The sequence below is a fragment of the Protopterus annectens genome, chromosome 1.part0 (genome assembly GCF_019279795.1).
Source record: "Protopterus annectens isolate FY-2018-M chromosome 1.part0, PAN1.0, whole genome shotgun sequence".
NCBI classification, from domain to species: Eukaryota; Metazoa; Chordata; order Ceratodontiformes; family Protopteridae; genus Protopterus; species Protopterus annectens.
The window spans coordinates 1,174,352,696-1,174,368,274 of record NC_056725.1 but is presented as its reverse complement, the minus strand read 5'-3'; the positions used below and the strand labels follow the sequence as shown (position 1 = coordinate 1,174,368,274).

General features: G+C 38.8%; 1 protein-coding gene across 1 annotated transcript in view; it reads right to left on the bottom strand.

Annotated features, from left to right (window-relative positions):
* SCML4 (Scm polycomb group protein like 4) overlaps window positions 1-15,579 on the bottom strand; it is a 1,377,708-nt gene that overhangs the window by 351,147 nt on the left and 1,010,982 nt on the right. The window contains exon 6 of the mRNA XM_044065424.1: window positions 10,248-10,442. Coding sequence (XP_043921359.1) covers window positions 10,248-10,442 — 195 coding nt within the window. The remainder of the gene's footprint in view (window positions 1-10,247; window positions 10,443-15,579) is intronic.

The following is a 15,579-nucleotide window of genomic DNA, read 5'->3' as shown; positions in this document are numbered from 1 at the left end:
CAGACCCTGACCTACGGATAATAAAGGAATCGATTATGTATAATGAGCAGGAGAACAGGAATAGCAGACAAGAAATATAAGCAAAAAACAAATGGGCTCAGCAAAAACAATCTCGGAATGGTAATGAGAAGCTGAACAAAGGAAAGGTAATAAGAAGGTAGTAAGGCAGAAGGCAATGAGACGTGATAAAAGGAAACAAAAGGAGGAAGGGGAAAGGGAGACAAAGTTATTCACATTGGTCAATGGGAGATTAAAGGGAACAAAGGAATGGAATAACGGAGAAACAGAAGAGTCAAGGGACATGATTAGCTACAGAATAAGCTGGTTAGAAGCAAACTACCATGTACACTATGCAGATAAAAAAACAGCAGAAAGCACATGACTGGTATATGTGTTTATATTGTATCAGGACCATAGTCGTAATAAATTATTATTAAGGCAAGTTCTAAGAATGGGGATGAACATAAACTACTTAATGTCCAACAAAGTAGCCACACAGTTAAAGAATTAACATTGGGCCAGTCAGTTCCTAGGGTTTGACACTATAATTAAACCATACTGAATTACGTTAGCATGCATGCTGGACTGCACCAAGAAAGCATACAGGCAAGTAATGGATAATATGGGGAAGTAGAGGAATTTGTGGATAAAGTTTAGCCTTATCATATTAAGATAATTCTGTGTCTCTAGCCATTACAAAGAACAGAGGGCCAAGCAGTGACAGCAATGATGTAGAGTGTTAGTGGCAAATATCACAGTTTCATTACACATAGCTTCAAATATGAAAAGAGTGGAGGCTGACAGCAGGGGCAGAAAAAAGCATACCTGATAAGTTCTCATTCTAGTGACAGCAGGGAATCATAAAGTAAGATGCCCTGTGAAGTAGACACCATATTTTGATTAGTTTAAGGAATTACAACTTTGACATGGTCTGAGTAACTTGCTAGATGTCACAACATAGATTTCAGGAGTTTCAACCATTTCACCAGGTTCATAGGTAGGTACTAGGCTATTGGCCCTAGGGCCTATATAAGCCTATCCAAAAAGATACCCTGGCTTTCGCCACCCAAAAGTAAGTAATAAGAAATGGTGAATGATTTAGAGTAAAATTGTGAAAAAAACATAAATTGTGTTTTATTAATATTCAGATATAGGCCAGATTTTGTGAGTTATTTCTCCACCTGAGTCTTAGCTGAGGAAATAAAAAAGCCACATGCAATAATTGTGTCACATCAGGATGAAGGTAAAGTTATCCTGAACAATATGCTCTATAATCACCACCACTGAAGTGGACTTGTGTGATTCTGGACTACTATTGTAGCACAATATATACCCCCTTCCCAATACACACACATACGTACTTTTTTCTCTTCAAAAATTGCTGTCACCAGAGTTTGCCATAATACAGTAAGTCTGGTTTGACATTAAACAAAAACTACATCACTAATAACATGCTTATGAACGTCATGTGTCTGGGAGAGCTGTAGTTTCATCCTGGCCCAAAGACTATCTTCTGGGAACACACCAAACAACCTGCTTTTGGAAGGAAAGAGACTGCCTGGAAATTTTATTTATTTATTTATTTATTTATTTATTTATTTATTTATTTATTTAATTTAACATTTGTTTACCAGGAAATTCTGACTTGGAACAAAGCCATTTTTCAGCAGAGGCCCACTGAGAAACGCTCCAGACACATGTCTTTGCAATGTGGGAGGAAACAGGAGTACCCAGAGAAAACCCACACGAACACAGGGAGGACATGCAGACTCCACACAGAAGGCACTCCAGCCAAAAATTGAACCAGAGAACCTCTTGCTGTGAAGCGACAATGCTACCGCTGCACCACTGCGCCATCTTTGACAACAGCTACACTCCTGGCACATTTTAGGCATCACAGAATGCAATGTAAGGTTGTAACCATGCTGGCAAGTGCAGTGATAGACACGTTAAAAGACATTCCAAGCAGAAATAAAAATAACAGAAAAGAGTTCTGCCTGTGTATATGACCGTTCTTTGGAGGAAGCAGCACAGCAGAACACCGCAGACAGAAAACAAAGAAAAAAAATGTAAAAATGTGCCTGCAAAGGCATGTAGTAGAGTTTAGCAAACCGTTTCACTACTTCTAAGTCTGAGTTTCAGCAGCACAGAGGAGGCGGTTGTATGACTGCCATCTGCAGGCAGTGATGTCATATGTTGAAAAGACTGGCAGACATTACCTCTGATAAACTGGGGCACAGTAAAGGCAGGCCAGCTGGTTAGTAGCAACACTGCTATGGTGGTGTTTTATTTTAATTTGCCAGATGCAACAGACAATGTCTACCTGAACAGACAAAGTAAGGTCACACAAATTCATGGCAAAAGTAGATGCAGCCATTCACTTCATAACTACATAGCATGAAGGCTTCCTTTTGTTTGGAGTCTGTGACAGACAAAGTCACTCACGTAACAATTAGTGTGTATACATCCAAGGCAAACAACATCGCAAATATTACTTATTCGCTCTATAAAAGTTTTTTGTGTTCAGCTATTCCAGGCAGGGTCGCTCACATCACCACTTGATAACAGTTGAAATCAGTCTTAACTCAGGTATGTGATAGGCAAGATCCTAGTTTACAGTCTTTGTAGGTAATGTCATTTAGGTATGAAGTTCAGAACCGACATGGTTCCTCCTGCTGCAGGTAATGCAAGAGACAGGATAACTCCCCTCACAAGCTTATGGCTAGAGCAAACAGGATCAACCATGGCAATATTTTTCTGATCATAAGTTAATAGTAGGCAAGACCCTTCTTGCTTCAGTGGAGTGATAAACAAGATAATTCAAGTCACATTTTCATGGCCTGAACTGATGTGGCCACCCTCATCATAAAATACTTGGTAGGCAGGAACTTTCCTAAGTCACTTTATGATTTCACAGTAAGCAGGTGCATTTTTTCCAAGTTTATTGTACAGCTGTGAGTGTTAAGGATAAAGTATAGTTACTGTGAGCTAGTCACTGTTAAGAGTACATCTTTTAAAAAGAGTCTTGCAGAAGGTAAACACCAAAAGGACTCCTCACTCTTATTCATGTAAACAGAATTAGATTCTAAAAGCAGTATGCCCGGCAACTTAAGAGGTTGACCCTGAGTCTGTTGTCTTACACATAATTAATAATAAAAGAGGCAGTCCCACATGCTTCCCCCTAGTTTTTTTTTTTTTTTTTGGTCTGTGAACATAGAAAGAAAAGTATGTCCTGTTTCCCAATTGTTTAATTAAATTTATCTGCCTAGAAAGGAAACCAAGAAAAGGAATAACATTTCAAATGAACAGCAGCTAGCAGGTATGGTTAGTGGGCTTGCAGAAAAGTCACTCTCTTACATTTAATGCTACAGTGAGAACCTTAAAGGTGATGACATTATTTAAGTATACTGTCTTGTTTCAAACCAGGTGCTAGTTTAGGACAGAAACCTGAGAGATTGAGAGATGTGAAATAAAGGCAGTGCTCATACAGTATATCACAGAGAACAACTCTATCAAGTATTGATCCAGTTCAGGAAGCAGTATCTGGTCTGTAATAGGTGGTGAATGCACAGACAGATAATCAAAAAGTTGTATAGATGTCCTACATTCAGAAATTGCCAGTTAAAGTTCCTGTAGCAGTGGCTACTTCAACTAAATGGCCTTTGACTACTCCCCCCCCATCAAAAGTCTATCACAACTGCCATGACAGAAAGTATTTCAGTTAGAAAGCCTCTTACAAAGATGTTTTGAAATCAGATGTTCAGCTGTACCTTTATTCAAGATATGAAGAATATTCAAGATATGAAGAATAAAGTCCATAAATAGCTTCTGCAGTAAAAATTAAACACCAAAACAATCTTTCTTTATTATTTTCAAACTCTAAACAGAATAGGATATACACATAATGTTCATAATAAATTGAAGCATAAATGAAGCGGCTCTTATGCGAGATACTCTAGCTTAACTCATTACATCTGAGTGATGCCTCCAGGTGCATCTGTAGTCAACTCCTACTGACGCCTCTAGGCGTCAATATTGTTTGTTATTTGCATCAATAATTTCAAAACTATGCTATGTACAAGGTTTTAAAAGATTTCATCTTACAACTATCACAATGACAAACTCAACTGCATTAACATTTGATATCTGTCTAGTGCAGGTAAATAAGTTATTAACTGTTGTTTTTATTATATTAACTTATATAGATATAATTTTCACATTTTTCTAAATATTTCAACAACCAAGTAACACAGACAGTACTCCTTAGCCTCACATGAAAGCTAGATGAATAAAATGCTGCTGACAATATGTGTGTAACTTGAGTGGTTGCTGAGATATTATAAGTTATTTACAAAATATTACAAATGTAACAGTTACTGTGTTTAGATTATAGATAGATAGATAGATAGATAGATAGATAGATAGATAGATAGATTCATAGTAGGCTAACTGCCCCTAGGGGCCATTTTAAGCCTAGCCCATTACCTCATGTGAGAGTCAAACCCTGCACCTTGTGTTTGTAAGGTAATCACCTTAACCATTATGCCAATCATAGTTTACTGTGACTTATAAGAATTTTACCACTATAAAAATGATTTGTGCTGAAAAGTTTGCCATTTATACTTCTTTCATAACTCTTATGGTTCCAGAGATATGAACTTTTGTTTGAAATGTGAGGAAATAATTTAATTCTGTCAAAAGGATTAGGCTCCGCCCATTGGAAGTTACAGTGCAAACTTCCTGAACCCCATTGGAGTGAATGAGTTAATGAAACCTGAGATGGGGCTGTAGTTTACTGAATGGCACTAATGGATATTACTTTGAAAAAGTTTCATGTAGGACTTTGTATGCTTCTGGATCATTAATGATGCAAAAAGACCACATGCTGTGGCATGTAGGAGTCATGCGATGATAAGTCACTATGGCATTTAGCTCTCTTGGTGTAAAGTCTTTTGGGTTTCTAGTACCATGATGGAAATTAAATTAGTATTGTTTCAGTCTTTGATATTAGCCAAAAGATGTCCAGCTGTTTGATGGAAGTTCCATTTGACAGCTGAACATAGACCTGTTTCTTCCACATTGCTCTTGTTTCTGCCTGCAAATTATTGTATTTTATGACTTTGTGTCTCACTGTACTGTATGTAACATACTGTAATCGCTGGGTGTAGCAATTTACACGGTCAGCTATGTCTTGTTTTCTCACATCTATTTTCTGAACTGTTGGTAATGAGTGATCCCAATAATATAAACCATAATTTTTTACAATGCTTTGTGGTTCATGATTCAAAAACATCTCAACTACTTCAATATTAAAGTGGTTGCGCAATCCCCAGTGCAACAGTCTTGCCACATTATTGTGCCTTTCGGAACACTACTGAGATGCTCTCACTGATTTTTGCAGTGTTGGCAAGATCTTGTCCCCCCACCTCCCAGTTTGTTCGGGTTTCATACCACTTTAATGCTGTTTGTGCAAAATCACAATTTTCCGTACCTGCATCAGGTTCAAATGTTTGTACTGGCCAGTAAAACCCTTGGTTTATTGTACAGATATATGAAGGTTTTACTTATCTGAAAACAACCCCCGAGTTTGGAAATCCTAGAAGTGATCTCCCAGTTTCATTACAAAATGTTTGAGGTGAGAACCTGATATAGGAAAATAAGAAGTGTGACATGATGGGGACACTTGGTAAAAACTGGCTATTATGGCCTACAACCACATGTCTGACTTTGGAATAAGAGTAAGTTAACCAATTGTCCCCAAAGTCCTCATTTTGATTCTAAAGCTCTCCTAGTAACTATTACCTTTTGTATATATTGAGATGTGTTCTGTACAGTACTTGAATGTATAATGGTGCTGGTTCTAATATGCTAAGATGGGGGAACACAGTTCATGCTCTTATGCTGAATGAACTTTATTACTAGACACAAATTTCTCTAACTTCTAAACTTTTCCACTACAAAAAAATATTTTCTTCTTTCTTCCTCCTATTTTTCCTATCCCCAAATTTCCTAAAGCTTAACTATTATCTCTTAACCACATCTCAAAATCCCCATGTTTCTCTGATTCTTGATTTCACCAACTTTTCTTTTTTCCCACTACATTTTTGTTAGTAATTTTTTTTTTAATTTTTAAAAGGTCTATTTCACTAATACTTTCCATTCTTATATATCATTCAAAACACTACAAATAATGTATTAGATGTTTTTCTTCTCTGTAATTTTATTTTTTCTGTAATTCACCTGATATGATTTGTTTTCTCTTTGAATTGTTTTTATCTATGCAATGTATACTACTTTTTACAATTGAACTTTTCTCCCCAGACCTCCACTGAAAATGTGGCTGTATGCCCAATCTGACTTTCCCAGTAAACAAAAGAAAATAAAGAAAGAAATATTTCCATGAAGAACAGCACTGAGACAGAGGCTATGCCTCATGAAGAGCAAGCCTGACCTTGACACAGCCAGTGTTATACTCTTGTGAAGCGGTGGGCTTTACTGAAATTGGGAGAGTTACTAAAGTTTATTGTAATCCTTAAGATGGGGATAAGAATACCCTGACATTGCAATTTAGAAGCATTTTTATGGCTACTACTATCAACCAATCATCCAGTCACGATAAGACTAAGATGTGAGGTTAGCTACTGCTGGAGTCAAAGACTTCAAAAACCCTGAAATTAAACTACAGGCCAACTAAAAGAAAGCTAGAAAGCACAAAGCTTGTTTATGTAGTGAATGGGAGTATGAAGCAGCCATCCTTCATATGTAAGGAATGTATCTAGTTTTACTTCAGAAGCAGAGTAAGAAGGCCTTACATTGTTAGTATTCAAATGTTTTTGAAACAAATGAAGCCACAAATCCCTCCATAGGGAAGTAGCTAGCAGAATAATGCACAACAAAACATAAAAGGTACAGTTGTGTAGGAAACTTACCATAACTGTAGATGTTCAATCACTGTTGTAGTATCCGTTACCAATGGGACTTATTTGCCAGGAAAACTGTACAGCCAGCCAGCCAGCCTACAAAGCTCAAGCTCCTTCTTCACATCAGCCCTTAGCAGCAGTCATCTTTACTGGCTTTCTGACTAGAAAGTGTGGTAGAAGGTAGTGATACATTTAGTCTTTTGAGTATGTTTTATAGGAATATTCAGACATATGGTCTTTGAAGTAGAATCAATAGGCCTAACCTCCATAAGTGAGCCATGGACATCCTCTCAAACTAACAGATGATGGATACTTCCTTCTTCTATAAACAAAATGAATCAAGGCTTCCTCTTTCTGGCTATCTCAGTGATAGGTTCAGTCTCACAGGGCATGCTGGGTTTCTTGGTCATAAGGACCTTAGAATGGGACACATTAGAGGGTCCAGGAGAAACAGACAGACAGTCTGTAGGCTGCAAAAGCAACTTGGTAGAGTCAACTATCTCAGACTGAGCAAGAGAAGTAGACATTTGTTTTTTGTCAGACACCTCTCTGTTCTTTTCTTTTTGAACTGATAAGGTTGCCCAACAAAGAGGATGACACCACAGCCAGACAAACTAAGTTCTGAACACATTTATTTTTTCAGTTAAGTCCTGAGGGAATGAAGTCCACTTCTAATGGTCTTAAGGGTAAACACCTGACAAATACAAGTTTTTTTTACGCTGTGATCAGCCCATAAACAAAACAAACAGCTGAAGTGAAAGTCTTAATATGGTGTCTGACACCCAGAGTCACACTTTCCTTCTCTCTCTCTTGACAGATGTTAGAAACTTTTCAGAACAAAATATTCAAAATGTGAAGAGAAGGGGCCCATAACAGGGTACTTATCTGCCTGAAACTTTACACTGAAGTTAACCGAACGGATGACTAGACACAATTTTGACAGAAGACTGCATACATGGGCTAGCAGAAAGAAAGTTCTAAGTTTATATTATACAGCTCAACTTTTGTAGTGCAAGAAATCTGCACAAAGCCTAAAATAATGTTATAACAAAGGCCCCAAACAGGGACAGATTTTAAATACTGTTTGTATAAACTTAGAAAGGTGGTAAAATAATAGGTTTTGCGCTAGCATGCATTTTCTGGAAGATATAAAGTCTGAAACTCAAATATCTTCATTTAGTCTGATGAAGTGTGGTGGATCTGGAAGAAAGCATTTAGTAGTGTGCACCAACAGTTTTTAATTGTTTTACATTTTTGATCATGAGTATGACATTTATATTAAAAAGATTTGAGGATCCGTTTTTATCCTGAGTCAACCATTGCTTTTCTTTTGTTTTTATGTAGTGTGGATTTAGTATCTGTCATTTAATGACTTCAGTCATCAACGATTTGCCAGAAAAATACAAATTTTATGAAGAACAGGCCAAAAATATGATGTAAAAATCTGAACAGCTGAGAGGTATGATTTTTAGTATAACCATACATCTCTCTTATACCAGCACACTGGCTCATACTAAGGGCAGACATACAGCACACAAGGAAGGAGTCTGAGCTTTGTAGACTGGCTGGATGTATACTTATCCTGGCAGATAAGAACCACTCGCAACAGTGATCTTATGAAGGACGTCAGATAAAAATGAGAGATACTGATAAAGCAGATCTCAAGTCTGTTATAGGTAAATACAAGAAAGTATATTAAGCGGTGAAGTGCTGTACTAGTTAGCCTTACGGTTTTTACATTTTGGTTCTCAAGCACCTTATCTGTGGAGTCTACATATCCTCCTTGCATCCATGTGGGGTTTCACACAGTGCTCTGTTTTTCTACCACATCCAAGTAACATAATGTAGATGACAGCAATTCAACAGCCCATGTTTTGTGTGTGTGTGTGTGTGTGTGTGTGTGTGTGTGTGTGTGTGTGTGTGTGTGTGCATGCTGTATGTGTCCTGGATAGACTGGCATGCTATCCAAGACTATTTACTCTGCTATCCCACCCCCTGAGTGCCAGGATGGAATCTAAAACCCTCAACTGGATAAAGCAAGAAAATGATGAATGGATGGAAAAATGAGGTTCTGAGGAGGGTATAATGAGAATGAGGCCTACAGTACCAACTATGTCTCATTTACTTTAATAACACTGAGGTGGCACACGTTCATTTTGCTCATAGCCACAGAAGTTCAAGACATGTTCTGTTATGTACAGGGCTCTTACTGTGAAAAAATAAAGAATTAACTGATTAGAATACTCCTTCTTCTAAAACAAACAGCAGCAAAGTAGCTTCAATTCACATCTGGATGATCAGTGAACACACAGCAACACCTCCTTTACAAGGGTGTCCAGGTGTGAAAGGATTTTAACAGAATCTTACCCAATGCCTCAGAAACTTCCCTTGAGTTAGATTACAAAAACACACACACACACACACACACACACACACACACACACTAATGAAAAGCCCACTGATTAGGCACTGTTAGAATCATAGACGTGAAAGGATAATATTAGCTCTCATTTGGGAGTCAAACCCAAGACCTTCAGCATACCATGATTGTGTCACTGCCGCTGGACCAACAAGAGACTCTGGACAGACAGGTGTTGAGTTTTCCCTTAAGAGCATTATCATTTCAGCTAGGAAACCCCTAGCATGGTGATCACAGTCAAATTACAAACACAAATGTGTACACACACACACACACACACATACACACACAGACAAAGATGCGTGCACACACACAAACACACAAATACAGATAAATCCCTTTGCTTAGGAAGTGTTAGAATCATAGAAGTGAAAGTATGCCATCGTATTCATACAAACGTCAATATTAGACACTGCTGCTAGCCCATTCAGGCACTGATGCTGCTACTACTAACACTTTTAAGGTGGTGCAGCCATATTATATACAATCATGCTGACTAGTACTTTAACATCTAGTACCTGCACTCTCATGCACTCTTACTAGTATTTTCAGATACTATTACTGGCATGTTTTGACACTAATGTTAGTACTTACTACATCAGCATTATTGCAAATACTTCAAGTACTGCAACTGTGTATGTTTGCTTGCCTACTAAAACACCAACATTATGTTTCTGGTACTTTCATGTACTATTACTAGTCCTCTGTGTTTCAGTACAGTAATCCTGAGCAACTTCTCAAAGGCCTGATGTCATACCAGAACATTTATTTCAGGCTGTATTTTGTCTAGGAATATATGAACGAACTTACAGATACATGACACACGTCAGCATACTTATGGAAACATTAAGCTCTAAATGGATCCATTTGAAGTTTTTTGGACAGTGGAGAGGAGTCTCCTTACATACCTGCCTCTGTCCTGCAGTTCTCATACTCCTGTGGACTGTGAGAGGTGCTGGTGTACTGTGGAAAGGGTTGGTTGTTGAAGAGGTTTTCGCACAGCAGGCTGTGACACAGCTTCTTCAGGAAACGCAGTACATAACCGATGCTGTTCACAACAGGAAGGCTGAGAAGGTGCTGCTGCCCATCAAAGGTTGCAGAAACTGCAGAACAAATCAAAGGATTTCATTTATAAGGGCAAGTCTCTATACACATAGAGCTAAGAATGATACTAGCTATGCTTGTCCAATTAGTATGTAGGAAAATACTTAAATTTAAAGCATAATATAAGTTGTGACTTTTTTCTAATGCAGATGATCACTTATATTAACATTTTAATCTTTAATTGCAATTCGATTTCAGAGTTACAGTCTGCAAACTTGACAAAAAAACACTATGAATCTCTCATCAGGAACCAGGGAAGGCAGCAATGTGATAAGCAAGATTCTACAGTCCCTTTGTTCTTTTCTACTTGCGCTACTTGTGGTGTGATTGCACTATATTTCAGTATAACAGTGTTTCCATTCTGGAGCTGGTAGAGAAATAGTCATTTTGTACTCTCCCTTTCTTAACAATGACATTACTGAAAAACAGAAGAAACTTACTTTCCATCTGATATGATATCCCAAAATTACTATCATCAATATGTAAGATCATTTTCAAAACCACGGTATGCTCTCCCTAAGGAGGAAAAGAACATCACCACTCTCGATATTCTCCGAGTTCAAAATAAATATTAATTTTCTGAATATTTCTACTTCCATGGTACCTGTGCCACACTAGTAATTTCTGTCTCTCTCTCTTTACCTCCAAAAATGTTGCCACTTCCCATGTTCTCATTACCATTTAACATGCACAGAAAGACCCTCAGCATGTATACTGTGTGATGGGGCATTGAGTGAATCTTGTGCTAATCAATGACACTTAGGTTTTATGCCCCTGTCCTGGATGCTGGCAAGTGTTGCATCATCACTTATACCATATGCATGTGCTAACATGCACATGTTGTTTGACTGTGTTCTGACATTGCCTGTCCAGTCTCTGATCCCCACCAGGGATGCACAGGGATCAGTGATGCCCAACTTTCAACATGAAGAAGGAGGGCATGACATCAGTCATTTAAACTATCTCCATCCCAGCTAGTCCTCCAAGACTTGGGGTGCCATGCAAAGCCGTTCCATGAATGCATTAAGGCAATCGGCACTGTTCGCACGTAGGAAGGGCAAAGGCTTGTTGCATAGAGACCATTTATGGCACAGGTGATGGCTGCAAAAAACATATGCAAATGAAGTAGTAATGAGATGGAAATGAGACGACGTAAAACATCTTAGGCTAGTAAGTCCTCATCCCATCTGTTTGAGATTCATAGTCATATTTTGACTTGTTGCCACCTATGTGTAAATGTATTATAAAAGGCATAATCGCATCTTTTCTATCTACGTTGCTATAAGTGAAGATTCCCTCTCTTGTTGCTACCATTGCTACTTCTCAGTATGAGCTGCTTTTCTTGGCTGAGCTAAAACTGTAGGGGCCAGCACTGCTCACTGGCTAAGAAGGCAAAGCTACAGACTGAGAATAACTCATCCTAATTTTGATAATCATAAAATCCTTGATAGGTTCAGAGTGGACAGAGATATTGTAAGGGTCTCAGTGAGAATGTATGACTCACACCAGTACTGGGTGGATATGTGGCCTTCCTATCCTTGTGGACAATACGTTATGTACAGCTTTCACCATACCTGCCAAGGGGACCTTCCAAAGACAAGCTGAGGACACACTGGGCTTTCACAGGCTTTTGCCTTAAGGATACAGCAGCAGTTCCTGAACATATTCTTGGCATGTGTAGATCAGTACATCTATTTGCTAGTGTCACCTCAAGATTAATCCCAGACTATGAGTGCCTTTTATGGGATAGCAAAATTCCCTGAAGTACTTGGTGCAACTGACAGCACCCATGTTGCAATTAGGATCCAATCTGGACCACAGGGATAGTGTTACTATAGTAGATAGGGCTACCATTCCATCACGTGCCAGGTGTGTGTGATGCATGGGTGTGCATAATCAATGCTTTGGCCCAGCATTCTGGCAGTTCACATGATTCCCGTATCTGGCACACTAGTTCACTATACCACCTTTTCCTCCATTGTAGGATGCTCAGTCGTCATATCGTTGCTAAGGTCATTTAATTAGTTATTCATAGTAAAATATATTGCTTAATATTAAACCACTTTTACTTTGTTTTGTCGCCTCCCCCATTTCTCTTTCCTTGTTCTGTTTTTCAGGTGATGCAGGATATCCACCATGGAAGTGGCTTATGAGTCTTGCGAGAAATCCAACAGGTTTCATGGCACCCATGTTTGCAGAAGATAATTTTAATACAGCCCTGTCTTAGACTCATATTGTGATTGTAAGAGTCTTTGGCTTGTTAAAAAGCTGTTTCAGATGCCGGGATGAGTCAGGAGGTGCCCTTCTGTATGACCCAACTACTGCATGCAGGATGTTTACTGCATGCTGCATTCCACACATGATTATGCTCCGGTCTGGTGGCAACGTGACCCATGCTGTCAATGAAGCTCCTAGTTCCAGTCCCACTATAATTAATGATGACTAGCCAGCAGCAGTAGTAAGGGACCACATGCAGTAGGTTTGTGCACAGCATATGGCTGAGCAGGTAAAGAGGCAATGTCTAGTCCAGAATTATGGACCACAGCATTCAGGTTAGTGTTTCCTTTACTGTAGTAAGTATAACTGTGCATGCAGTGCTGTGTGGACTATGCTGCGTATACATGGTGTACTGTTACTGTTCATCAGACAGGCCCTCTTATCTTTAAATATTTTTTTTATTTTAGAACAGGTACTCATATTATTGTTTCTAAAGTTATGCCTGACAGCTAACTGACACCAGTCCATATGAGTAGTATTTACATGTTCAACTGTTTCGCAGAATAAATTTTGCTTAGGGACTATACTTATGTATGCATGTACTGATTCTGCTGAAATGGTAAATTTAATACAAAGTATTATTTCAGTATTTGACTGCTTGGAATATGCCAAATGATACGTATTAAAATCTTTAAACCTGCATTTAACATGAGTTCATACCCTGCATTGGAAAGGAAAACATATCACATGCTGTTTCTTATTATGAAATGTTTTCTTAGCTTTAACTGTGACATATTAGAAATGATTTAATGTTCTCTCTTAAGGCACTGCACACCAGATTGTTTCATTATGTGATACACACCAAGTTGTGTTCTCAGAAATAAGTCATCGTCTGTGCTGTGCTGAGGGTGAAGTGGCAAAAGTGCTAGTCAAAGTGGCAGGATACTCATATAATATATATTTTTCCAAGGGTGAGCTACTCTCTTAACAGTGTGCATTATTTGTCTATGTTCTGTGGCTGAACTGAAATTCTTGATAATTGATAGGCTGTTAATGGTATTAAACATTGCAATTTGCATGCTATGGCCTATACATTTCTATCAAGATTTTCTTTAATTGTAAACACTACAAATATTGAAATGAAATGCATGCATATGCAAAGCATTTTAATCTTGGGTAATCCTGTGTACACATGTATTCTGCATTTATTTATTGCATTTGAGGTTAAACATTGGTATCAGTGTACTGAAAGGCATGTTTGTCAAATGCTATGTTTCATACTGTAAGCATCTAAAATGTCTATCCTTGGTCACAGTAAGACAAAGGTCATATGTGTCATATACTACATCTCCTAAAGATAGGCTAGGTGAAGGTGCATGGGATCTCAAGGAGGGGCTGTCATGTAAGCTGGATGGTAATGTGCTGCGATGTCACTGAACTACTTGATGCAGGTAATCCTACAGACACTGATGACACCGTGCTGTGGGAGTGAGACCTTAAATGAGAGTTTCTGCTACATGTAGATGAATGCTAACGTAGCCTGCATGAAATCTGTTCCGTTTGTTCCCCTCTTTCCACTACTATGTTGATAAGCACATGTTGTGTGATTTGGTATGCCCCCTTGTGTTAGGACATTACCCTGTCCTCCTCCCCTCCCACAACTGAGAAGTCTTCACTAGTGTATGAATGGCGAGGGACATGACTACTAAGTGTGCCACCATACTAAGGATCACTTTGATTACGACATTATCTTTACTCTTCACAATTGCCATGTAGTGATGGAAATCCTCCTGCAAATTCTGCAGTATTCTGACCATTTCTAGCTGACCCTCTGAGGCAGTGCACTGGGCCTTAATTTCTCAGTACTATTGCTGCTGGGCAGTCAATGCTTTATGTGTTTCCTGAGATAGCTGTGACATATGCCTGTGCCTGACACCCCTTTGTAAAGGTGTCATTTTCTCCTTGTAGAGCCTGTAGCGTAATGTCACAATGTACTTTGTGACCCAGTGTCATTTCCTGCAGATTTACTAACATGTTGTGTGGTATGAGATCCTGCCATTAAACTTAGGGACTGTGTGTCACTTTCCTCAAGCTATCTTATAAATGTAATTAAATTATCATTATAATCAGGCATTCTGCTTCTATCTTCTAAATTTACTGGTATAGTGGAACTGCTTGTTTCTGCTGCTGACCCTGTAAAGAATTAATTGCTTATATTACTACTTAGATACTGAAGCACACTACTGTATGCTGTGTAATGAGGTGCGGAGGACACTTACCATGTGCACTCTGTTCAATATCATTATGTGCAGAAGTGTAGAGTTTGCCTGTTAATAGTAATTGTCATGTGTTATGGGCACTCATTCCACTCGAGCAGTCATTTCTCTAAGTAAATATGTTACAGTGGTCAAACCGACCTTCATGAGCAGATGTCTGTTATGCTGCAGATGTGGGTAATAGCTAGTGTCCACACCACGTCTGATTATGCCAGTGTCATCATCGTCTGTTTTATAGTAATCCCCCTGAATGGAGAGGGGTAATCCTCATCATATAATATAGGAATGTGTTTGAGCCCCCCCCCCCGTAGTGCTACAGGAAGTTGCATTCTGCCTTGCCTTTGCCCTGGCACGTCCTACCACATCACTGTCCCTCTTCTTCCATTGTGTTAATGTGTGGTTCCTTCAGGCAACAGCAGTTATACCCATAACTACTTGGTTCCAGGTCTTTGGCCTCTCAGCTTGTTTGGGCCTCCCCTTTTCCAAAAAGGTATCTGCAATAAGTCCTGAGGGCTGCCATGAGGATGTGGTTCTCTTTATGGCTAAAACTGTCTTTTCTCTGTCTGGATCATCCATTTACCTAAAACAACACACAGAAGTGATATACTGAAAGTTTGATCCACTCAAACAACACGGCAATCAA